Genomic DNA, 26,785 nt, shown 5'->3' with positions numbered 1-26,785 from the left:
ACGGCTAAGCGTGACTTGGCTCAAGTGCAAGAAAGTTGGCACTGGCCTGGATAGAGCACGAACAAGGCAAAAGACTGAAGAAAGGCAAGCGGAAAGATGTCAGCCGAACCCAGCGATGAGGGCAGGGTCATGGCAGAACATTGTTGGGGCAAAATTTACACGGGCGGAACCGGGCGACTACTGTGAAGGTGAGGCGTAACGGCTTACCTGGCTGTGCATTTGGGATAAAATGGATAACTGATGCAACAATAATCTAACAATATACTGTACTGGCAAGCGGGCTGGCAAGTAAGGTGGCCAACAAATGTATAGGGGGGTCGTGGCCACCACCTGCATATGGCGAGGTACCTTTCTAAAATGCCTGTCTTTTTTTGGTCGACATTTCTGCATCATTGGACGTTTGTTGTTGTTGTAAAGCATTCGTTTCACCACAAAGTTTCTGTTTACAAATGATTGACATATTAGATGGCCAATGAAATCCTCAAAAGAATGATTTGCAGACGTTTGGATAGTATTCAAATTACCCCCTAAGATAAAAGTGCGTAACGTCCCTCGTGAGTCATGTTTATGGACCATTATTACGTGCAAGTGTGCACAATCGTTTAATGAGTTCTGGAAAGAGAAGTCAAACATCTACAACTCTTTTAAAATATCTAGAAAATACCAAATACACAGTTGCATCAATTTTATAGCAGTAAACTGGTCCCATCCAAAAGGCAACTTATTAAAACAGCTTGACCTACCCTAAAATGAGTGAAATACAATGTTTCGTTTTTCAGATTGTGATCAAATTTGACAAAGTACCAGGTAAGACTTTAAGCTATTGTCTCACCGGTTTTCCAGCGAAGAAGCCTATGCTACACTCAACTGCAGGCATTTGAGAAGAAAAAATATCATGCGAGAATCAAAATCAATTTCTGTGTGTTACAACTCAGATTACGCGATGTAAGTAGCACTTGTAGTGATTATTTATTATCATTTATTTTTAGACATCTTCAGTGTGCTACCTTTCAAAAGAGACAAAAACAGTCCATATTACTGTGCATGTTGAGAGATGTGTCAGCTGGGGTTATAATGTTTAAAATTAACTTCTTTTGTGGAGCACCAAAAAATGTGTCTTACCAGTACCCTCTGAAAACTGCCAACAAACCCCGCCTCCCGGTCACATGTCAGAAGCCAAGAACAGCATTCAATCTGCTTTGAGCATGTCTTAGATTGGGATTTTAGGCAAATTTTAAAGGAAGGTGAGGGGTTAAAATGAGGACAACACGAGGGTTAGTGCATGGAAATCTCTTAAAGGCATGTGAATACTGGAAGTTTCATTTGTGATTCAATCATTCAGTAGTTTAACATTCATCATAGAGGTAGCTTATTGATTTTTCTTAAAATAATGCACCAGACCAATGTGTTTGAATTTAAAATAGACCAAATGTTCTCCAGGGGCAGGGTTGGGGCACCCCAGGCACACCCCCGGACCCTCCTAGACTTGGGAGACAAATAAAACCAAAATCAAAAAGAAAAATAACAATGAAAAAAATAAATAACATAAGAAAAACTTAAAAGAGAGGCAAAGAGAGAGGAAAAAAAGAAGAAACAATAAAAATGAAGAAAATGCTAGAAAAAGCAGAAGAAAAGAAGAAAATAAAATGTAAATAAAAAGCAGGTCTTCACAATATAACCTCCTCACACATGACTACCATGTAAGTTCCTTTTGACCCTTTTATGTACTCAGGTTGCTTTAAAATGTGTGAAAATTAGGCTAAGAAGCTCGGGAACTTTTGGGCCATCATGCTGATGTACACCGTAAAGAAAAATTTTGTGTCTGTAGACAATACCATTTTCATCAACAAAGTTGCAGAATCCAGTGATTTGCTGAGGAGAATTTCAATGTTTTAAGTTGCCTCCTTAATATGTGGGTAGTGGAGCTACTTCATAAGAGTCAAATGAATTTAGTGTAAAGCATAACAATCTGTTGGGGAGGCAAATGCAATTTTTTATTTCAAATTACTGACATTGTACTTCGGTAAATATGTTTTAATCTCTATCAGAATCTTTCTGACAATTTCATTTGAATCAAAAATAGTGAAGTGGTTTCGGTTAGCTTAACATGTCATGTTTATTTGTATAGCCCTTAATCACAAGGAGTCTCAAAGGGCTGCACAGACCACAGATTATTGTAAACCACGGACTATTACGACACCATCCCCTGATTTAAAACCTAAATGAGGGCAAGGAAAAACTCAAAAACCTCAACATGAGGAAAATAACGAAACCTTGAGAAGGGAACGTACATGAGGCAATCCCCCTTCTAGGATGACCAGGCTGCAACGGATGTTGCAATAACAAACAATACACATATATTGTAAACATGAAATATAGGTCGTTCATAAGCTATGCAATAGGAGTGTGTTTTAAGCCTAGATTTAAACAGTTCCACTGAGGTTGCAGATCGAATCTCAGGGGGCAAAGAATTCCACAACACCGGCGGCCGAATGGAGAACGCTCTCAAACATATACTTGAATGTCTCTCCCCAACAAAAAGGAATAATACGAGCTTGCTGCTGTTCCATCCATTCAAATTCCTCCTCTTTAGCTAAGTGGGCCGTTTTGGGTTGAAAACTCCCGGGCTAAAAAAGGGGTCTCACTGCAGCCCTGATCTGGGGTACCAGGATTCCCAACACTTTAATCTTTTGAGGTTCCTATTACCAGCTATTTGGCTACTTCACAACGGATTCAATAATGTAGAATGCATTTGTATTTTATATTGTTATCAAAAATAAAATCACTGATATCAAAATACAACACTGCTCACCTGTCACAAAACAAACATGTCACCTGTTGACTCTCTTCCATCGAGTGCTCTTTATCATCACCGGAGTCGCTTTCGCCATCCGATAGCTCCGGCGCATCCTCGAAATCAACATCACAAGGACCTTGTAAAGTATTAAATACTATTAATTCAGACATACATGGTTTGTGTTACCCCGCGACCCTAATGACGATAAACGGCGAAGAAAATGGTTAGATAGCTTGTCAATTCAAATTGTGGTAAATATCTTAGCATAGAAACAGCAGTACAGAAACATTAGCTGATGTGGTTGAAAGAAAATTCTCAGGGGTGAATATTAGGTGATCAATTACAAGCATAAACTATAGAATGTTATTTATTAGTAATATATTACTTCATATTTAGCGTGTGGAGGACTCACATGTGTACGCGGCTTCTGCCATGATGCTGCTTGGGATCAGTTACTTCCTGGTGACGTCATATGACGCGTAGAGGCACTTCTCTAAACATTTCCACAAGGTGTCACTGCGTGCTAGGGTAAAAATAAAACCGTTATTTTGTCTCCTAATCCTATTCTTTTTGATAAAAGCTAAAACACAGGAAAAAAAATGTAAAATTAAAATAAAAAAAACTATCAAGCTTATAAGAATCTTTATTTTTACAACATAGTTCCTTAGTTTAAAAACATAAATAATTGACTTATTTTTTTACAGAAGTAATTTCATTCACAACATTATGCTAGTAATATTAATAACTCAAGTTTTCATTCAAGCAAAAGAGCTGTTTCGAATGCTTCCGTTCGAGCGCTCTCTGGTGACGTCATAGAACTCACAGAAGCAATTCTGCAAACATCTCCACAAGATGTCGCTGCGAGCTCATGTGAGCAAACTCAAAATATTCGTACGCTTCTGAAATGATTCGCTTTTCTCATAAAATAAAGTCTGTATATATATATATATATATATATATATATATATATATATATATATATATACATAAGTTAGCGAACTGTTTTTTGTTAACATATTAGTAAAATCGTCCAAAATAATGATTTACTTTTTAAAAACATGTTATTTAACATAAAACTCAATAAGTTTTGCTTCTCTCTTTAGCATCATGCTAGTCTTGTGACCCATAGCAATATTTGTACAGCCCTTAATCACAAAGAGTATCAAATGGCTGCACAGATTAAATACTATTGCAAAGTACAGACTATTATGACACCATCCCCTTATGTTGTCAACATAAAACATGTTATTCATATGCTATAGAATAGAAGTGTGTTTTAAGCTTAGATTTAAACATTTCCACTGAGGTTACAAATCGAATCTCAATAAAAAATAGTCATAACAGTAACGATTCAATAATCATTTTTAAAACGTTTTTAAATTTTAAACTTTGCCGTTTGTTCTGCTACTTTGTTGATATTTTTCTTGATTAAAACTGAGAAACAGAAAATAATTCATAATGAAATAGAAAGACTATAAACTAGATAAAAAAGACCCTTTTGATTCAGAAATAAGTCGAATCATCAAAAAAAAAAAAAAGAGTTTTTTTCAGTAGTTTTATTGTAAAAATAATTCTAGAGTTTATTTCAACAAAATCCCTTGTGTCACTTTTTGGGAAAAAAAATTAAGTGACTGAGGGGAAAAACCCTTTATTGCAGAAAATGTATTCGATTAAATCATTTTATCTTAAAAAGTAACTAAACAAAACCTAAAAATTGAGCATTCCAAGAGCACTTTAAGGTTTGGCAAAATACTGAAACATAAAAAGTAAATACATTTCAAAGTCAAGCATTGTCCTTATTGAATATATTTGTTCTTCATAAACATTTTTTTAATTTTGTATTTTATTTTACTATTTAACGTTTTAGTTTTATACAATTGTATTCATTTTGTTTTCTGTAGGTGAAAGGGGTGGTCGTTAGAACTTATTGTCATTGTGAAATGCACAATGAAATCTAAGAGTGCAGGATCATTTACAAAATAAAATAACACTGTTAAAATGGTTAAGGGTAAAAGTATAAAATAAATAATATTAAAATAAAATAAATACATATTTTAATACAGCACTCTCAGTTCTTTTTTCAGGGTCTGAAAAATACTAGACAAAAAATTGTTGATTTGATTTGAAAAGAACAGCATTGACAACGGAACCCAGATCACATTGAGCCACGAGAAGGCGCTGCTACAAAAGAGATGGCGCATTCGCATTTATTTATACACATGCTCAAAGTGCAATAAAACACAATGAATATATTATATCACCACCCCTAATATTCAAACACATTTAAGGAAGCAAGCAACCAGCATACAATTGTTACACATAATAAATAAATGGGCAGAATCCTGGAGGGAAAGAGGAAGTTCCTCTTTTGACATGATGTAATAACTCAACCGTGAGTTGGGCGTCTGTTACTCAGAGCTTTGACCTGAAAAGGAAAATTAGGAGTTTTCATGAATAGAAATTACATTTAAACAGTTCTGAAAATATCAGTAAAAGTTATCAGTAAACACAATACCAATTTGAAGCTCAAAAAATGTCGAACAGTACAAAAAGACAAAACAGTGCTTTTGATCATTATGCTATGTGCTCAAAAGTTCACGGCATAACGGAACGTAACAAAACAAAAATACTGCACAGTAGACCCCTGGGATACGGCAACCCGAACCTGTAATGTTTTCACGTTATAATGTGATTACGATAATTGTTTGGCCCCTCATTGTAAAATTTTCCCCACTACACGAAATTAACACCTAATTATTTCAAGTGGCCAATAGACGTGCACAATTCACACTTCAGTGTTTTTTGCTTGTGACTGCGAGTTACCTGCCTCGTAAGTTTCGAAGATGTCAATATGCTATTGGCTGAACTCCCGCCCACAATGCCTTTCTCTTCTTTTAGTTTGGAATCGTGTGCACTTTCTTATGATTTTGTGATTGAGAAAAATACGGTGCTTTTTTGTACTGTATTTATTTGCTATGAGTCCCAAGATGCTAAAAGAAAAATGAAAAACATGATAACCATGGGAACTACGCTTGTATTTTTCAAGGAATATGAAGAAGGCACGCGGATCGCTACCTTTGCTAAGAAATATGGCCATAGCCAATTATTGATAAGGTCAATTATCAAGAATACTCTGATGATTATAGCTCTAAACCTTTCTAATAGCATGAATGTCCCCGCAAGAGGATGTTTTAAAATCAAGTTCTAATCCGCAGTCTTTTCCCTCTTCGCATCCCCATCCACCCACTAACTCCATTCTACCAGCTCAAGTCACATCACACCAAAGGTCATTTTACGATTACATGCCTATTTATTCATGATGTTATATAATTATATACATCTGTATTGCATATAAATTGTACTTACTATGTGCTCCTTTGTTTTCTTAATATTTTATCTTAGCCAAATGTGGGGTTCGTAAACATTAATTAATTACCATGAGTTTCTACCCCCCACAATAAGTCAATTTCACCTTAAAATCCCCACTTCAGAACACATGAATGTCGTTTCCAAGTGGTCTACTGTATTATTTAGTAGCAATGGACAAAAGTCAACTGCTCATTAAAAAGGGACCCCGTTTGAATATCACAAAACCCACTTGAGTTACTTCTGGTCACCCTTTCCCAGAGTACTGATGGCTTTGTTCTCCAGGATCTCAACCTTGTTTTCAGGCTGGAGCAGTGTGTTTGACACCATAGCCTTGGCCACGGTTTGGATGGGGACGGCCATTGATGTGGAGCAGACAGAAGTCACGGCACTGAAGAACTGCCTGGCCAACCATTCGCCCGGACGACTTTCCTGTCGTTCCACGAGTAAAACCCTGTCGGACAGAATTCCCAAAACATAACAGCTAGATGGTGAAATAAGAAGACATGAACAGAAAACATATTCAACTTCGGGCTGTCAAAATAGACCTCAATGCCCTGTTTAAATGATTTCAGTTTTGAAGAAATTGATTTTTGTGTTGTGTTTATTTTTATTCTGTGCTGATTTAAATATATTTCAATAATTATTAAATTGAATATGTCACGTGCAAGATATTTGTTATTGAAAGATGAAGTCAGCAAGAAAGAAAATTAAAAGTACTGCATTGTACTGAAAATAACTGAAAAGTATAAAGAGGTAACTGAAATGCACTGATGTATTGATATACTGATATTTATTCTGGATATTTAGTATGTTGATTTAAAAACAAAAAAAATGGATGAATGACTGGATTCTCAAAAGGAAATTTCGATGCTCTTTGACAAGTCATATTTATCTGTGACGCCCTTAATCACAAAGACTTTCAAAGGGCTGCACGGACCACAGATGATTGCAAACCACAAGACTATCATTACACCACCCCCTGATCAAAAACCTACATGAGGGCAAGGAAAAACTCAAAAACCTCAACATGAAGAACATGAAGTAACCTTGAGAAGGGACCGCACATGAGGTAATCCCCCTTCCTGGATGACCAGGCTGCAATGGATGTTGCAATAACAAATAATACAATAAAAAAAATAATAATATAGTATATAATAATAATAATACAATACAATGAAAATCAATATTCTTAATCTGAATTGAAAAGTGCTGAAAATAATGAAAAAAAACTAAACGTGCAGAAAAGCCCTGAAAATAATGAAAAAGTAATCACACGTATGAAAAAGCACTGAAAAGTGCTGAAAATAATAAAGAATACTGAAACGTACTTACAAGCAATTAAAAGTATCAACTAGAAAAAAAACTACAACAACATATGCCAACAAATGGAAAAAAAATAACAAGTACTGAGAAGAAAACTGAAAAGTACGGACAATACTGAATAATTACTGAAAAGTACTGAAGAAAATAAAAAATACCTAAAAATACTGAAACATGTTAAAAAGTGGTGGACAGTACTGAAAAGTATGAAATAAACAGATAAATACTGAAAAGAGCACTTTAAAGTAATAACAAGCATTAAAAAGTAGTAGAAAGTACTATAAAGTATGCAAAACTACTGACAATTGTGAAAAAGTACCGAAAATATAACTATACAATTCTGAAAAGTACTAAAGAAAATATAAAAAGGACTTTAAAATACAGCAACATATTTAAAAGTTGTAAGAAGTACACATGAAAAAATACAGAAAAGGACTGAATAGAGTACTTTAGTGTAGTGATAGTATCAAAAATAAGTGGAACATACTATAAAGTATGCAAAATGACTGGAAATGTATGAAACATTACTTAAAATTAATAAGTTCTGACAATTAGAAGAAGAAAAAATCCTGAAAAGTATTAAAACAAAACATGTAAAAGTACTTTAAAGTAACTGAATCATACAAAATAGCAGTGGAAAGTACTGAAAAGAATGAAAAAAAACTAAAAAACGACTAACTCACCCAGGTCTGTAAATGGCATATCTGTCAAAGTTCAGTGCCTGGATATCAGCTTCTACTTGTCCCTGAAAGAAAAAGACAAAAAAAACATTGTTTTCCTTGGAAATGATAATGGCAAATGCCGAATCAATTATACACATTGATGACTACAGTAATGAAATGTTTTTGTCAGAAATAATAACATCACATTTTTTGGTAAAGATATAAAATTCAGTAATCCCCGGGTTATGGCGTCCCTAGTTTACCATGTTTTTTCCGGCCCCTTGTTATGGGGTTTTCAAATGACCTCTTGTGCCCAAAAACGTATGTAATTGAAACTTTGATGGGTTCAAACATGTGACTCTGGGAGTTACTTTACTCATACGTCCCCAGGATGCTTGTCTGCTATTGGTTTCCGTCACGACATCAAGAAAACCACAACAAGCTTAACAACCTTCCACAATGCCTTTTTCTCTGTTCATTTCACAACCTGGTGTGCTTCCTAAATACTGCGCGAGTGGGTGATACACTGCTGTGTTTTTTATTGTATTTTCAGCTGTGTTATTAGTTATGGGACCCAAGACTAGCATGATGCTAAAGAGAGAGGCAAAAAGAAAATAATCATGGATATAAAGCTTGTGATTATCAATAATTACAAAGAAGGCACACGCTAAGGTATATGGCAGTAACCAATCGATGACCTGGACAATTATTAAGAAAACCCAATTTTGGTAATATGGCGTTTAACTGATCATTTTTATTTAGCTTGTATCTAACTGCTCTGTTGTTAGTTGTATTTATATTTTTACAGTTCTATTTATGGAGGCCCACACTGGTAGGGTGTGGTTCAATGGCTGATATCCTGAGGCCATCTTCTGCCGTCTCTATCAGTGAAGATAACACTCTTCCAGGTCCCTCCCCTCACATGGATAATCTGTTCCTTATCATAATCGAACATTAATTATATTATTGTTTATTTTGTTTTTATTATATTTTAACCATTGTGTGTGTGTGTGTGTATTACGTGTTTCGGGTTGTTGACCGGGGATAAAGAAGGGGATCTTATCGTCTTATTCTACACTCCATGTTTTATACAGAACTTTGAACGACAATTTATTGCCTGAGGAGTGCTTTACAAATAAACTTGATCGTATTCGGATACGGATTAAATTAAAGCAACATCAGGCAGGAAAACCTTCATTAGTAAAAGTTTTAAATCAATTTTAATTGTAATCATCTCCTACTTCTATGCTTCCATCTTAACTCCACTGCTCAATCATACCAAAGGTAAATACTACTTAATTTTTCTTTTACATGTGTTCTCATTTATAATGTTATTTAAGTCAAGTCATGCTTATTTGTATAGCCCTTAATCACAAAGAGTGTCAAAGGGCTGCACAGATCAAAGACTATTGCAAACTATTATTACACATAATAATCATATAAACATACATTACATATAAAATGTAATACATATACAATTTTTGTATTACTAATGTTTAATATGTATATACAATGTTAATGTTTTTACCTTGGCTGCCAGGGATTTGCAACACATTAGCTATTTACCATAGATTTTTATCTCCCGCTCAACAACAATTTCACCTACAATTTCAATTTTTGATCCCCACCTCAGAATGGATTGGATGGGGTATAGTATATCCGCATCAAATGGCAATACCTTGACTTTAAGGTAGAGGAAGTTGCTACTCTTATCAGCTCCTCTTGAAGACTCTAGGTGGAATTGTTTGCAGCCTCCAGCTTTGGCAAGCTCAGCGGATTTCAATACATAGTCGTGATCAACTCGGATGAATCCTTCCTGGAAGCATTCAAGCATGTAAAAGTAACTGGCGAGATTACAGAATTTTCCGGACAATAAGGCGCACCCAAAAATTCCAAATTCGATTGGATATGTCTTTACATATTTGTGCAATTACTGATCAGGTAAGAACACTGATCATAAGTGTGCCTTATAATCCGGTGCACCTTGTAGTGCTTTGGACATTCTTGTAATGTTCTGTTTAACTCACAACCCCAGCTTTAGCCCGGGTTGTTCCCAGGCAGCAATAGCCAACATCATGGCCTTGGAAAGCAGCAGCGTGGTCCTCAAGTTTCTCAAAGTCCACCACCTCATGAGCCTAAGCGTACAAAACAAAAATCAATTAAAAATTGGAAAATGGCTTCATGGTTGTCCCACTTGCCAGGTTTTCAAAGTCTTTGCCCTCAAAGTTGAGCCTCCTTCTCCCGATGAGTGTGATCCTAGAGAAGATGTTGCGTGCCAGTAACTCTTGAAGAAGCAACTTGCCGGTTTCTCCAGAAGCACCGAGGATGAAACAACTTTTGTTTTGCTGCCTGAAATTTTCCTCCAGTGTTTTCATGTTTGAGGTCATTCTAGGAAACAAAAACAACAATTTTACATGAAATCCAAATATGTTTTTAAAATATATATTTTTTTGACAAATGAGGAGATCAAATAACTTTTTAACTCGCAAGCATTTTATGAACATAACCCGTAGAATCCCAACAGATTTCGAATATGTTCACTACTAAATAGACGTGTAGGGTACAGTTTTAAAGATTGTGTTATGCTCTATCATTAACAAAAATTAATCATTAGGTGAGAAATGTAATTTCTTTGATTTTAAATATGACTCACCTGCAAGGGAAAACATGTAATATGCTTCAGCTTTAGTACTTAATTTGGGCACATGTTTAAGTATTGTATTTTTGCATTGCACAGCTGTTTTTGGTTAACATCGTTTATTGTTTCCTTTTGTCAATTAATTATTTAAGTTGTTTTTCGTGCCATGCCTAATTAAACAAAAAATGCAAACAAAAAATACATCTATGACAGAATGGAAGGCATACAAATAGTCAATTAATGTCAAGTCATGTTTATTTGTACAGCCCTTAATCACAAGGAGGAATAGCACATGCAATAACTATTTTTACGGTTAAAAGAAAAAAAAACACAATGGTCATAAAATAGACACAAATTGAATACAATGCAGGGTTGATATAGATTCACGGTAGTTTCTACAGCGATGAAAATCATATACAAATCTTGGATTTGATAATCAAGTTTTTGGTAACGTGAAAGAGAAACCCGGAAGTCACCACTCACTCACGTTTAGCTTTAGCACTAATATCTTTCTAACGTCACAAAACTACATTTACCTGACGAGGTGAACTGGCTCAGGGTCGTCAAGACTCTTTAGTACAACTGCGACAATGACGAGAGCGAGGGCTAAAAATGTTGCACTTTTTCCTGATACGGCAACAAGCTGTTTGATAAAAGGCATCACTCGGGGCAATAGTAACACAGACAGAACACTTCCTGTTTGCCCTTCTCTCTCATGTGATTGGTTGGAAAACGAGGGGAAGATCCTTCAGTCACAGTCCAGCGTGATTTTTTTCATGTTTAGTGTTTAAGATGTTATGCTTTTACAGTTACTCAAAAGAAACAAATTCTAATGTATTTATTCTTTATTATTATTCATGCAGCAGTTTGATACAAAGGCATCAATTCGATATCCCCTGACAAGACTTTCAATAGTGTTTTTTTCCTTTCCAACACAGCACAGGAACAGGGTCAAGAGAGGAAACAACTAGTCAAAGCAGGAAAATAATCATAATTTGGACTTGTTTCAATCATATTAATGGCTCTGAAGCAAAGTGTTCCCAAATTCTAAGATTCAGAAGAGATACATTTTAATGTATATTTTTGCGTGTTTTCCAGAGCCTACATTGGTTAAAAGGTAAATTCTAAATAGTTAAAAGTCATTGTATTTAATATTTTTTATAGCACTCAAGAGTTAATATTTGTTATTTTTTATTTTGGTGTGTACCGTGTACTTTGTTTTTTGAGGTATTCTGGGTTGCTCGGCTTCAAAGTTGCTAAGTTTTTTTATTTAATTAAAAGTTGCCTGTACAGTGGAAAAAGAAGGGTTAGTGTCATTAATAGTGTAATATTTTTCGTTTTATTAGTTCATTTCATGCATTATGTTCCATTACCATTGGTAATATATCGGTTAAAGCAACAAAAAAATCTGATGAGCCATTTGGGAACCAAAATAGCCGTCTCTCTCTAGTGAGTTTAGCTAAAATAGAAGAGACGCAAGTCCCATAACTATGAATTGCGCGTTGCAATAACATGCCGGCCAACTCATATGTTTCCACCATATTTTTTTTGTCTTTTCAAATTGTGTACGCCGTATAAATTGTTTTGTAGATTATATAATATATATATATATATATATATATATATATATATATATATATATATATATATATCTCCTGCCCGGAGATGGCTGGGATGTGCTCCAGCCCCCCCGCGACCCTAATAAGGATGAGCGGCACAGCTAATGAGATGAGATGAGACTTCTGCACCGAACTGTGCATTCCGGCTGAACTACACAGCCTGGGGTTTACATAGGGGCAAGTACCTCAAATTAGCACCAAAATTAACTGTTTGGTGCCCAAGTGTGCATTTCAACAACACGCAGCGAACGAAAGTGAAAGTGAAACTGAACGAAACATTACCGGAAAGAAAATCATATTCTGCAGATAACAAGCTGCAAATAGTGCAACATTTAGCCAGAAAGCAGAAGGAAAGTTCGTAAAGCTTGTAAGGCATTGGCACAAAGCGGAGATGACGTATGGTGTGAGGGAGAGGGAAGGAGGGAGCGGAGTGTCATTTACTCCAACACTGAGGATAAAGATTTCATTGGATTTAATGATTCGGAGTTTGACTGGTAAGCATTTTCTGTATCTAAATAGTTACTTGAGGAAAAGTAAGTGCATGCTGTGCATACCCTCCACGAACAGGGAATAAACAATTTAAAAATTAAAAACATAAGAGAAAAGCCCGGACGGCCCGACCTAATGTTTGACATTTTAAGCCCGACCCGACCCAAATTTCGGCCCGGGTTCAGGTCGGGTTCGGGCCCGGGCCCAAGATCTTACCTCTTATACACATACTGTACATCATCAACGTGAGATATAGGTAATAGTAGAATATCCAGTGACAGCTTCCTGCCCCAAAATCTTGATCGATGCAGCAGGTTTTATATAACGGCGTACATCAGGTCCAAGTGCCGGTACGATGGCTCAAAATGCATGCACTATACCAGCCTCATCCTTCTTCCTCAATGACAAGAAATCAAGAGAACGAGATCAAAATGACTCATAAACTATTCTATATAAGTGTGTCTTACGCCTAAATTTCAAACACTATTATTGAGGTTGCCGGTCGTATCTCAAAAGTTGGATTTCTTCTTGGCTCTTAAAATCACTAGTAGATCAGCATTTTTAAGTGAAGGCTCTAAGCTGAAACATGGGGAAATTAAGTCGAATCTTGTATGTTTGATTCATTCAGATCTCGTTGGTGTTTTAACATTATGTAGAAGGGACATGAAGCCAAACATTCGTTAAAATAGCTTTGATGTATTTGATTCTGAAGATCCCAGTAAATGTTGTTGTTCTGTGTCTACATACTATCCAATACTGACTCATTTTTTTTACAAATAATTCCTTTTTCTAAAATATTTTTTCTGTTTCATGGAATCGCCTCTCAGGCCACACAGGGTAAATGACAATATACAGTACACCTAGGCTTTGACAAGAAAATATAGACTATTATTCATAAAATTGACTTCCACACAGAAGACAAGTTAAATATTGCAAGAACTATGCCAACCTGAAGTCTGCAGATTGTAAAATTAAACCAAGAAAAAGGCCTTTCAATTCCTCCATATCTTCGGGGGGTTCGGTTAAGCAAAAGACCCCCACACAAAGAAGGCGATTCCAGTCACATGCAATGAATTCATCAACTCCACATGTTTGCGACACCCCTACCATTCGGAACACAAGGCATCGACCCAATCTCATAGAATATGATTGCATCGGGGATGATCCTTTAAAGATGTCAGCAGTAAGAGACAGAAAGAAAAGAGGCCTTAAACTGGCACTCTGCTCAAATGAAATGTCGCCTCTTTGTTCCTGAGCCGCAGGTGCTAATTGGGCTTGACAGTTGGAAGGAAAGCGGCTGCTGGGCTCCTGTCTGTTGCACCTGTTGGGTTATTGTCTCAAGCATTGATTAGGCAGGAAGTCGCAGTAAGAAGGCTTATGGCTCACCGGGTGTGTGACAGAAACGCGGTTCAATTTCCTTTTTACTACTTCGCTGTTGGAGGTGGAAATGCCAATGGTGGTCAGTGGTCAATCACGTTTGACCATTGTTGGCCTTTTACCAAAGGATGTATAGAATTCATGTTCAACCTTGTCATTAACCCTTTCTATAGCTTCTCTCAAATTAGACCTTTACAGTATAATAGTGGACAGCTGTATTGATATGACACTACTGTGGCTATTTGAATGTAACCCTCGAGAGTTGTTCCGATTTATTCGAAAGCAAATTGCTTCCAGTTCTTCCAATATTTTAATTTTAAACATCACCATTCTATGACAAGAATTTATATTAAAGAAAAAATCTCAGGAAAATAATAAACAAGCTGACAATCTTTATTAAATCCATAAACAAAACAAAACTCAATGAACTCGTTAAGGTTTAGAAGCCTTTACGACAAGAGTGAGCAAACGTTTTGGGTCGCGGGCTGCGTTCAAATAATGGCAAAAGGAGAAAAAAAAAATATATATTTTTTAATTTACTGATACTACCTAAAATCCGATACCTTAGCAATACATGAGGGAGAAGATGATGTAGGACTGCCAGTTATTTTTCATATTGTCACATTCATTATCAGCAACGCTTATCTTGTCATGTCCTGCACGGTTGTCATGGCATCCAGCTAGCCCCGCCCCTTGACACCGGCTGAGACGCATTGAACTGATTGCTTGTGGAGTACTTAAATGCTCCTTTTGGAACTGCCCGTTTCCAGACCATTGCTTTACCTTGTTGAAGACCTGTTCATGCCTGTTTGATCTGAGTAATGCCTAGTTTGTAATTTTGATTGCCTTTGAACCTGTTTTGTTTCGTTTTTGGTCCATTTGTGTGTTGGACAACTTTACTTTCTCAAATTAAAGTGACAGATCGTCTACGCATATGAGTTCCGACTTCCTGCTTCTTGGTCCGCCCCGTGACATATCTTCAGTAGGGTCAGGGGGTTGCTGGAGCCCATCCCAGTTATCTTCGGCCAATAGGCAGGGGACACACTGAACTGGTTGCCAGCATGTTGTAGGGCACACCAAAACACACAACGATTCACTCGCTCATTCACGCCTGGGGACAATTTGAACCGGCCAATAAAACTGGAATGTAGGAGGAAACCGGAGTGCCTGTAGGAAACCCACGCAGGCCCGAGGCGAATATTCAAACACATATATCAATCCATCCATTATTTGCATCGCTTATCCTGAGTAGGGTCGCTGGGGTGCTGGAGCCAATCCCAGCCGTCTTCGGGCAGTGGGCAGAGGACACCCTGAATTGGTTGCTAACCAGTTGCAAGGCACACAGAAACAGACAACTCACTCGTGCATTCACACCTAGGGACAATTTAAAACGGCCAAATAACCTGAAAACCCACAGAAGCACGGGGAGAACCTGTAAACTCCGCAACGGAAGGATGTTGACCGAATTTGACCCCATGACCTCAGGACTACTACTCAGCTGCTGGAGTATTTTGTCACAGACATTTCCGAAAAATGTATCTCTTCAACTTTAAAAAAGATACATATTTAAATTATTTTTATTTCTGCATTTTTTGCAAATTCCTGCAAAAAAAACAAAGACAAATAAAACAAGATGCATATTTTTGGAATAGCAGCAACAATATATTTCTTTTTTGGTCAATAAATAAACATTTATCTATTTTTTTTTATTCTCAGAATTGAAAAACGTAATCAGAATCAGTTTTATTATCATTGAGTCAGTATGATGAAATTAGAATTTACCTCATTTTGGTAAAATATACAAATGTAAAATAAAAAAAAAGTAAAGGATATCAAGTATTCACCTCTAATACATATTATTCACATCTAAAAAAAAAAAAAAATTTTTTTTTAAAACTACACACAAACGGAATATTGCACTAAAAACATGTTCCCCGTGACATTTATGTGCTTCTGTTGGTATTATACAAAATCATGCATGGACTTGCTCCCTCATATCTTTAAGATTTAATTTCCCCCTATGTTCCGGTCCTGAGCCTTCGCTCTGAAAATCCTGAACCACTAGTGATCCCAAGAGCCGAGAAGAGATCGGCAGGTTCGAGAGCGTTCTCCATTCGGGCCCCGGTGCCTTGGAATGCTCTTCCCCCTGAGATTCAACCTCAGTGGAACTGTTTAAATCTAGGTTAAATCTAGGCTTAAAACACACTGCTATTCTATGGCTTATGAATGACTGATATTCCCTGTTGATTACATCTGTGTATTAATTGTTATTACAACATCCATTGCAGCCTGGTCATCCTGGAAGGGGGATAACCTTATGTGTGGTCCCTTCTCAAGGTTTCTTCATATTCCTCATGTTGAGGTTTCTGAGTTTTTCCTTTCCCTAATGTAGGTTTTAGATCTGGGGATGGTGTAATAATAGTCTGTGACTGGCTGGCAACCAGTTCAGGATGTCCCCTGCCCACTGCCCGAGAACAGCTCGGATGGGCTCCAGCACCCCCGCTACCCTACTGAGGATAAGCGGTGCAGATAATGAATGAATGAATGATTATATTCGATTAATAAAAGAGCTGGCGACGAATTTCATATTAATTTGTTGTGTGGGGCGATTATGCAGCACGTTCATTCAATGCAAATAAGAGAGCACATTGAATTTCCGTATTTAGCCATTAACGGCTCGATTGTTTACCCCTAATTTTTTAGAGGCGATATCTATAGGCAAGAATAGAAGAATCCCAGCTTTACTCTGCAAAGGATGCGGGGTCCCAAACGCGGCTTAAGGCTGAGGACTGCCGCTCGCAGACTCTGAAGTGTGATGCTAATGATGGCAATTAATGGAGCCTGACAGCACAATCTGCTGCCCATTGTCTCCCAATAAACAGCCTTACAGTCCACATGAGGCGGCCAGGGGACAGAGAAGGAGCAGACTGTGGCCCCGGGTGGAGGGTCGCACCTCAGGGGACGTCCCTGATCCTCAAGTGAGGATTAACTCAATTAGAGGGTCCCTGCTTGATGGAGATGCAACACTGGACGCTTGTGTGTGCGGTTGTGTTATATTGTTGCCATTATTTGTTGCTGTGTGTCCCCATTCAGATTGTGTCAAGATAGGGATCATTTCTTGCATTTGACCTTCCCTCATAAATCTGTATATTGTCATCTATCTCAATAGTAATTAAGCCCTGCCGCAGGTTATTATGCAATGAAAAAAGAGAAAACTAGTTTAATTAGGAAAAGATTCCTCTTTTCTTTGAGAGTTTTTTTTTCTGGAGTGCTCGCAAATGTTTTTACTTAATGTATCTATATTTTTTTCGCTAATTTTACAATGTATTTCGAGACTTATCAATATAATAAATTACCGTATTTTCCGCACTATAAGGCGCACCTAAAAGTCTTATTTTTTTTCAAAAGCTGACCATGCGCCTTATAACACAGTGCGCCTTATATATGGCTCAATATTAAATTCGCAAGGTCTCGCAACTACGAGAAACAGCCGCCGACTCCATTTTTCGCGCTGTGCATACTGGGAAATATTAAACGATTGGTAGTTGCCGGGGCTCGTGTTGTATTTGTTTACTAAGTGGCAAAATGGCTACCCCATTAAACTGCTTAATTCATATTCAACAAATACAGTATTTGTCTGAATCCAGGGTTATGACTGGTGAAGATGTAAAGCACAATTTACCTTAAACAAACTCAGAATTATTCAGAATGTCACGTTTGAGAGAGAGAGAGAGCGAGAGAAAGAGAGAGAGAGAGAGAGCGAGATTCTCTTTCATACGTGCATTTGTAAAAAAAATGGCTCCTGTTAAGAGACACGCGTACAACGCCGAGTTTAAACTCAAAGCGATCAGTCACGCAGCACAACACGGCAATAGAGCGGCAGCGAAAGAGTTAAACTTAAATGAATCGATGGTACGGAAGTGGAGAAAGGATGAAGATAAGCTCCGCCAAGTAAGGAAAACTCAACAAAGTTTCCGTGGCAATAAAGCAAGATGGCCAGAGTTAGAGGAGACACTTGAACAGTGGGTTGTTCAACAAAGAGCGGCAAGCAGAAGTGTCAGTACGATAACTATACGTATGAAGGCAACAGCGCTGGCACAGGACAACAACACCGGACGTGGACACAGCAGAAGAAGAATTCGAGGGATTCGTCGATGAGGAGCTTATAGAGTGATCTTTGTTTTTCTTTTGTGTGTTTACGTTTTACATTTTACAGTTATTATGTTATTGCTTTGCACTCGTTGTTTTTGCACATTACGAGTGTCACTTTATTGCGATTGCACTAACGTTTCATTTAAAATAACAGTATCAGACGTTTTTTTCTTTGCGTGTTGACTAAATGGACAAAAAATAAAATGATATGTCGATGTTGTTCAAAGATGTGTCACGAAAATGCTTTACCTCAGAGAAAATAATAAAACGGCTGTTTATTTATTTTGGGAGTGAATGGAGTTGTGGAAAGCTTGTTTGTTAATAAAGTTTGACCTTTTTGAATATTTTGTTGACATTCCCTTGAGCGTGGCAACATCTAGAGGTTGCATAAAGTAACTACATTCTCTACTGTAGTCAAGTCGTCACATTTATTTACCGTAAATAGCCCTTAATCCCAAAAATGTCTCGAAGGACTGCACAGGATTACAATTACAAAATTGCACAATTACCTGATCTTAAACCAGCATGCACTTATAGCGCCTTATAATGGGGTGCGTCTTATGTATGGCATAAGTTTTAAAATATATCATTCATTGAAGGTGCGCCTTATAACATGGTGCGCCATATAGTGCGGAAAATACGGTATGTGTGAATTGAGCAAATGTATCTTAATCCAAATAAAATTGCAAGTAGAATTATTAGACTTATTACGATTAAAATATTTGTAAAAATGCCTAAAATCAAACCAAATATCCACCGCCAAAACTTTATCCAAGTTAAATGTACTCGATTTATGAATGATTTTTCCCTAATTTTAAAACTTATTTTATTGATTATAAATCAAATAAACGATAACATGTTATATGAGCATATTCATTCATTCATCCAATTGTGTTTTTTCCACATTATGTGTCTCATTAACCATAATACTAAAAACGAGCAAATTTATCAAAATTTAAGATCAATAAAAAAACACAAGACAAATTATTAATTTATCAAATTATTTGTAAAATAATACAAATTATTTTGATAAAATTAAGAGTCAAATATTCTGAAAATCTAAATTATCAAAATGAAAAAAATATTATATAAAAAGTAATAATTATTCACACTCAATGGAATATGATTATTCTTATTTTGATTTAAGACTTAGGTAAAATTAAAATTATATTCTAAAATGTCTGTTAAAAAACATATTTATATATTTCTAAAAGTCTGCCATCAGAACAAGAGATAGATTAGTGTTTCCAATTTATCCTGCGTTATCACTTTTCAGGATTTGTTCCGTCACAGCTAGCTAGTGTACCTGCATATTTTATCTGATAAGTAATCGTCTCATAGTCATGGCACTTTTCTGGTTGTTCTGTTCACATATAGGGATATTTGACGTGTCTTCTTACTTTAATGTGTTGTTCTGTTAGAGTTGGTTGGTGACATTATGTCATTGATTTATCAACGCATGAGTATGTTCCCTATGCCCCTTTTTTGTGTTTTGTTCAGTTAAACTCTATATCATGTGTCTTCTTCTTTCGTGTTTTTTCTTTTCAATCGAATAATTGCTTTAAACATGATGTAGGAGGTATTTCAAGTCGAGCGTGCGTTGGAATAGCTTTTGTATCCTTAAATTTTGAAAGTCCTAGTAGACTTTATTGTTGTTTCTGTACACTATTTGATACCGATTCAGTTTCTGTAAGTAAATATTTATCTAAAATCTTATTTTGTGTCAACATGTATGTTATGGGGGCAGCACGGTGGCGCAGTGGTTAGCACGTGTGCGGCACAGTTCTGAGGTCATGAGATCGGACCTCCTGTGTGGAGTTTGTGTGTTCTCCCCATGCCTGTGTGGGTTTCCTCCGGGCACTCCGGTTTCCTCCCACATTCCAAAAACATGCATTTTAGGTTAATTGGTCGGTCCAAATTGTCCCTAGGTGTGAATGAGCGAGCGAATTGTCTGTCCCTGTGTGCCCTGCGACTGGCTGGCAACCAATTCAGGGTGCCCCCTGCCCACTGCCCGAAGATAGCTGGGATGGGCTCCAGCGCCCCCGCGACCCTACTGAGGATATGCGGTACAGATAATGGATGGATGGATGTATGTTATGTACTGCTCCAGACAAAATCTTTTCAATATTTCCTGAAAAAACAGCCAAAAATCAAGCTTAAGCGGCGATTGTTTTAACTCAGATGTTAAAACGAAACTAAACGAATGTTTAGCTACAATTGTTACATTTAAGAAAACAACAACAAAAGGACACTAAAGAAATGCATTGGTCTCTCTAACTGTTGTCGCTGGCTCAGACCTCCGGCCAAACAAGGTATCAGCGGAGCTTCCCCTGCTCAAAGGACTTCGGCTAAGCAGTTACCAGACCTGCTTTCCCTTTTCCAAAGAACAAAAAAGCTTATTAAAGGAGCAAACAGATTAGAAGTGTCTGACAAAAGGCCGCCCACAAAAGAGTCTGAGCTCCAAGCAGATTGAGATAAGACACCACTTGCACATCTGGCTGTCCAGCTGACTTCCTGGAATGCTGTCTGAGAAAGTCCTTTTCACTGTAAGCTTTTGGTTGAGACTTCTAGTAAGAGTTGTGTATCAAGATGTTTTGTTTGTACAAGAAAAGAGTTTGGAGTGGAATTTATTCATGGATTACTACACGACCACACACATTTAGGACTGGGGATGTGTTACTCTTCTGTACTGGACATATGCAAAGTAAAGTGTCCATATTTTAATGGAGAAAGTAATCAATGGCATGAATTTGCTTACCGTTCCGCCACTACGAGAGACTTCTCCTGCTGTAATTGGCCACTTGTACATTTGTTTGATATCTACATCAGCATTTTAATAGTTATTTTCATTTATTAACGACATTATTGTGTAGGCCTAACATAATGCAGATTAATGATGAAAAAGAAAATGAGTTATATATTTGTCTTTGCTGATAAAAAGAAAGAAAGATAAAGAAAGAAGTGAGAGAGATAAAAGAGAAAGAGGGAACAAAGGAAAAAGACAAAAGTAGAGAGGACAGAGAAAAAAAGAGAAAAAGAGGAAAGCGAAAGAAAGACAGAGTGAAAAATAGAAAAAGAGGGGGGAAAACAAACGCATTTACGGTTGCGTTGGGAGTGGTGCCTGTTTCTGGTGAACGTATTTAAAACTGCAGCTCATTGTTCTCTTGTGCTTCTCTCGGCGTTGTCTTGCAGATTAAAACCCTGGGCAGGCCTGATCTGGACCGCATGTTTGATACCCCTGCTCCAGTCTCTCCAACCCTTCTTTTTGGGGACATGTTTACTAAACAAGTATGATGTCGTTGTAAACCGATTTTTTTATACATAAACTACACATTTAGTTTAAAAAATAAAAGTTATCAGCTATCTGAGTCGGTTTTCAGAAGCAAGATATTTGGGAGGAAACAAATGATTATCATGGAACACTTGAATGCATGAAACAAAGACTAAAATTTCATTTTGCATTGAGCATGACTCGTGTTTCCTTTATCTAAAATTAATATTATTAGAATTCGAATCGTCTTTGTTGTCATTGAAACACTTCGATTTAAAGTTGCGAGTAACGTAACGTCTGCAGGCACCGAGTGTGGTCCGGGAGGCTAATCAACCCCTCGGCCCCTCACTTTTCAACAAACAGCCCTTAACTCGTCTCGCTCTGTTTACACACGCTGATTAGTTTGCCAAGTGTACAAGAATGTCCCCAGGACCGCAATCCTCAAATCAACACGGCCCCAGGTCCCATCCTTTATCTCGCCATCTTTCTGGCACAAAAGCCAGAGATCCTCTTGGGATCGGGCGAGAGAAATTAAAGGATCAGAGCTGGCCAGGGACTGAGCAAATAGCTCGGGTGCTAATGGACCGGCCGCTTTCTCCTCCCTTCAATTTATGGGCAGAGCGAGGGAATGTAGCCAGTCCGGTGGCAGACATAATGCTAAAGGTTGCTAATCCTTTGCACACACATTGGCCTTGCACTCTTCTTGATACACAAGCACCGGGAACGTGTAATCTCCACACCACCCAGGCAGTTTGCTGGGAGATTTTTGGTGCATAAATTGAGGTTTAAAGTAGCGGTGTTGAATTTTACGACTGTTTTGATATCACCCCATTGAACACATGTCATGTGCTGCACTCTATCGTGTTTTGGTGCTTTCGCTGGGATTTCGCTCCACGACATCTTGAAAATATGATGTCACAAAGAGTTCTTTGAAGTATATAAGCGCACTCACAAAAGTTCAAAAGCTTTGTCTGATTATTGATTCTCTGTACCAGGACCAGCCCAAGCTTCATGGGGCCCTAAGAAAAATTAGATTAGGCATCCCTATTACTTGATAATTTGCATACCAACAAGAACTCATTCCATGTTCTACTCCAGGGGTTGGCAACTATTTGGAGTCGGGGGCCACACGAGACATGTTTTACAGTACATTATATTAAATAGATTAGTTTCATCGAATTGCTTTTCAAACAACCACAATTAGAGCAAAATAGTATATTGGCCCCCTGTTTTAAGCACTTCATTTGTTATTTTGTCAAATAAATGTGATGGTCTAGCCGTCTCGGCACTACCGTTATTGTTCTATCGACTTTTGGGTACAATTGCGTCATATTTATTTTGTGTTTGGTTCAGTTGGAGTAAGTTACTGTCCTAACATATTATGTGTTGTCTTTTTTTCATGTTTTCTTCAGTTAGTTTATCTGTGTTCCAACATATTCTGCCCTGCGTGGTATCCTACGTTTTGTTCAGTTAGAATTGGTTGATGTTCCAATGTATCTGCTGCCTGACGATTTTGCCAGTTTTTTTGAAATATATTCTAACAAAATCTGTCTAAAACACTTAAAATGAGCAAAATTACCAATCAGCTGGCGTATAATTGTGCATGTTGTACGTAATGCTTTTCTTGTTTACCTTAAAACCAAATAATAAAAACATCTTAAACATAATGGATGGATGGATGGATGGATGGATGGATTCAGATAAGGGACATTTTAATAATAATAATAATAATAATAATAATAGTCATCATCTAAATAATTCCATAAATAAAAACCTTTTCAGAATCACACCTTGAAGTTATGAATTCCTCCGAGATAATGATCGTATGCTCTGTAGAGAAATCATTATTGGTGTGTGAGTGTGTGTGTGAATGGGTACATGTGGGGCACATTGCAAAGCGCTTTGGGAGATCTTCATTGACTTGAAAAGCGCTATATAAATGCAGACCATTTACCATTAGAGTTAGACATCAAAGTTAGAGTTAGCCACTTTACTTTGGCCTCCTCCAGGTCTGAATGACTCCAGCTAGCGAATCTTGTTTAAAAAAATCTAATAATTGCAATTTGTTACGTTTTTTTTGTGTCGCCCACGGAATTTCATACTAACTGTAATGTTTTAATGTGTAATAGTATTCTGAAAAACTACAGAGAGAGAGCAATGATGATACATGTAAATACACAAGAGATCTATATGTGAGACAATTATTAAGGAAGTCAGAGGTAGGGTTGAATAAGCATATGCTTCTTCCTATTCCTTTTAGGACATGTAATGTTAGAATTGTTTTTGTTTCAATTTGATGTTTGATTTCGTTGTTTTTTTTTGGTATTATTATTATTATTATTGTTTTATTTATGTGAGAAATAAAGCTTTATTCATTCAATGTCCTGTTTCTCTCTGAAACTGATCCAGGCTTGCAGATATTGCAAAGGTTAATCCTTTTAGGCTTCCGTAGTGCTAGTCTTTTGTATGCTTTTGACTCCACGACACAGCAGCTTCTAGTGGTGAATTATTACACAAGTCACTTTAAATAATTTGGTTGAAAATATTTTCTGTTTATAGCAGAAAAACATATTTATCATTCCCTTAATTCCAGAAACACCTTTTTCAAACGGGACGCTATGCTAATGTCAGCCTAAGGAGGACCGCTTTGGGTTTATGAGGGATTAGCCCTTATTGGACTTCCCCGACTCCCCGCCGGGCCAGCACGCTAATACAGGTGTTAGTAAACTGGAATTAGCCTCCAGCTAATTAGCCTCCATTCAGCAAGCGATTGTCCGCTGGCTTGTGCCATTTGTAGTCATGTTTGCTCATCAGCAGGGAGGTCCGAGTGCTGTGGTGGGTCCCACATCATCTCACATCATCTCCCTTTCTTACTCCTTCTGTCTCACACGAAGACTAAAAAAAAAAAAACGATTTCATCAGGGAAATCGGCAAATACACAAAGATAAATCTCCGATTTTGCATTTTAATTTCCATTCGTTAGACCAGTGTTTCTTAACTGGCGGTTCGGGACCCAAGAGTGGGTCTTACGCTCATTATTAGTGGGTCACAGGTCTTTCCCTCGGAAAAATAATGCAAATTAAAAAAAAAACCTGAGAGTCAATGACCCTCCTTAACAGTAGATGATGATAATGCCGTGCATATCTGAGTTGACACCCGCTATTTTCCACGACATAAAAAGACCGATAGTTTGTTTACACAAGGTAAACATGGCCAAATGCAGCGGAGAGAAAACAAGATATGGATTTTATTAAATTGAAGACAAAGCTACTGAAGTAAAAGGCTTTGGATTTAATAAAAAATGCATGTATTTTTTTTTACCTTTAAGTGTTGCTGTATTATGTAGTTAATCTAAAAATGAATGCTAAAAAGCACAAGTAATAATACAATCTGCGCAGACTCAAAAGCGGCCAAAAAGCATAATTTTCTCTTTTGTGAGGAAAGAAAGAAATAAAAGTAAAAAGAAAATAAGAGAAAAATAAGAAAACATAAAAAAGGAAAAAAGGAAAGAAAATAAGTATAAAAAGAGAAAAAATGATAAGGAAAGAGAAATGGGAAGAAAGGAAAAAAGGTGTAGGGGTAAAAAGAAAAAAGAGAAAGGAAAAGGATAAAACAAAGATAAATAAATCAAATAAAAAACAGAAAATGAAAGGAAAGTTAAAAAAAGAAAAATAATGGGAAAAAAATAAAAAATAAAGAAAAGGGAGACAAAAACAGAGAAAGATAAATAGAAAAAAAAGCAGCAATGTGGTTAGCCTTTCAATCAATACATTTGAAAAGTGGAAATGTTTTGTCAATTTGGTTCAAGGCTCGTAATTAGGGTGGCTTGCTGGGTTCTTCTGTAAAACCAGTTGAAAACAACTGCTTTAGATTGGGTCACTTTTTTGGAAAAACGGAGTCCAAGGAATTTCAATCACAATACATTGTGAAACATGTCACTCAAACTGTTTTTCAGAGCTATACATTTTATTTTTTTTCAAGTTATATACAAAATAAGTTTACATGCAAACCACAAAAAAACATTGTGAGATAGCATTTCATTTTAACCTTAAAAAATATTTTCCTATTGAGTACCAGTCTTTTAAGCCCTCCCTTGTCCATACAAGCCTTCGTTCTGTTAGCATTTGGGTAATTTTCATGTTTTGGTTTCCACCATATTCTGTATGTGCTGCCTGTCATGTTTTGTTCATTTAGGTTAAGTGTTTATGTAACAGCGATATGTAACTGAGCCTGTGTTAGAGTAGCTTTAATTGCTTTAAATTCTGAAGAACCTAGTATATGATTTATGTTTCTGTTTCCATACACAATCAAATACAAATTCCTTTTTTTTAATGAATCTCTTTCTAAAATGTTGTGTCTAAATTTACGGGATACATTTTTCGACCACGCCGGAACCTGACAAACGCTGAGGGACTAATCTGTATTTCGTATTTCTTGCCATGCCCCGAGTTTGAAAGTGGGATGAACAAAAAGAAGAAGCGAACATCATAGGTGGGGAAAAGACTAAAAGATTGTCATGACATGCTCCTGACTCTTTTCCAATGTGGGAACGAGACTAAAGGTTAGTTGGATGACATTCCCGGAGTGTTAAAGATGCCGCCGGTTCAAAGGAATCATTAAGCCTCGCCGCTGCTTCTACAAAGAAGAGATTTGAGACTGCAAATAGATCCGAATGAGGATATTTGAGTTTTGGCTAAGAAGCTTTGCCGCATTATGCTTTTATTGCATCATACCAGAACATGCAGATTCGACTGTTTCGACTTTGATGCCATCCTGGGAACGTCCCAACGTCATTTATAATTCCAACCCCCTTTCTCTTGCTCTCTATTGAAAAGTTGATGTTCAGTTTGTGAAATTGTAAAAAGATATGCACGTTAACTGTGTTTTTACCTACCAATACCGATAAAGTGATGGATTTTAGGCAATGGAGGAGTGAATCCGGTTCAACAAAAACTGAACATTTTGTCATAAATTACCTTATTTTCCGCACTATAAGGCGCACTGGGTTATAGGGCGCACCCCGAAAAAATAGTTTTTGGTCCTATTTTTTACATACATAAGACGCACCGGATTTTAAGGCGCTACAATGGG

At 37.0% G+C, this 26,785-nt stretch overlaps 2 protein-coding genes across 4 annotated transcripts in view; both read right to left on the bottom strand.

Annotated features, from left to right (window-relative positions):
- The window catches only part of prmt3 (protein arginine methyltransferase 3), an 87,645-nt gene extending 84,354 nt beyond the window's left edge, over positions 1–3,291 (bottom strand). For both annotated transcript variants that reach the window (XM_088333844.1, XM_088333843.1), the window contains exons 1-2: positions 3,210–3,291; positions 2,813–2,933 (exon numbers count right to left, since the gene is read on the bottom strand). In XM_088333844.1, coding sequence (XP_088189970.1) covers positions 2,813–2,933; positions 3,210–3,231 — 143 coding nt within the window. In that variant the 5' untranslated portion in view covers positions 3,232–3,291. The remainder of the gene's footprint in view (positions 1–2,812; positions 2,934–3,209) is intronic.
- A 1,688-nt stretch (positions 3,292–4,979) lies between these two features.
- Positions 4,980–26,785, bottom strand: part of LOC148367052 (protein HTATIP2-like) — a 244,274-nt gene continuing 222,468 nt past the window's right edge. Inside the window, exons 44-51 of one of the 2 annotated variants that reach the window (XM_088333845.1) lie at positions 26,199–26,227; positions 11,739–11,753; positions 10,347–10,554; positions 10,176–10,283; positions 9,827–9,964; positions 8,170–8,231; positions 6,396–6,617; positions 4,980–5,222 (exon numbers count right to left, since the gene is read on the bottom strand). In XM_088333845.1, the coding sequence (XP_088189971.1) occupies positions 6,401–6,617; positions 8,170–8,231; positions 9,827–9,964; positions 10,176–10,283; positions 10,347–10,554; positions 11,739–11,753; positions 26,199–26,227 (777 nt within the window). In that variant the 3' untranslated portion in view covers positions 4,980–5,222; positions 6,396–6,400. Of the gene's footprint in view, positions 5,223–6,395; positions 6,618–8,169; positions 8,232–9,826; positions 9,965–10,175; positions 10,284–10,346; positions 10,555–11,322; positions 11,504–11,738; positions 11,754–26,198; positions 26,228–26,785 lie in introns of those variants that run through there. The other variant, XM_088333851.1, reaches the window with a different exon arrangement.

The sequence above is a fragment of the Urocampus carinirostris genome, chromosome 4, assembly GCF_059441175.1.
Source record: "Urocampus carinirostris isolate Australia breed hairy pipefish chromosome 4, RoL_Ucar_1.0, whole genome shotgun sequence".
NCBI classification, from domain to species: domain Eukaryota; kingdom Metazoa; phylum Chordata; class Actinopteri; order Syngnathiformes; family Syngnathidae; genus Urocampus; species Urocampus carinirostris.
This window is presented reverse-complemented; position numbering and strand designations above follow the sequence as displayed.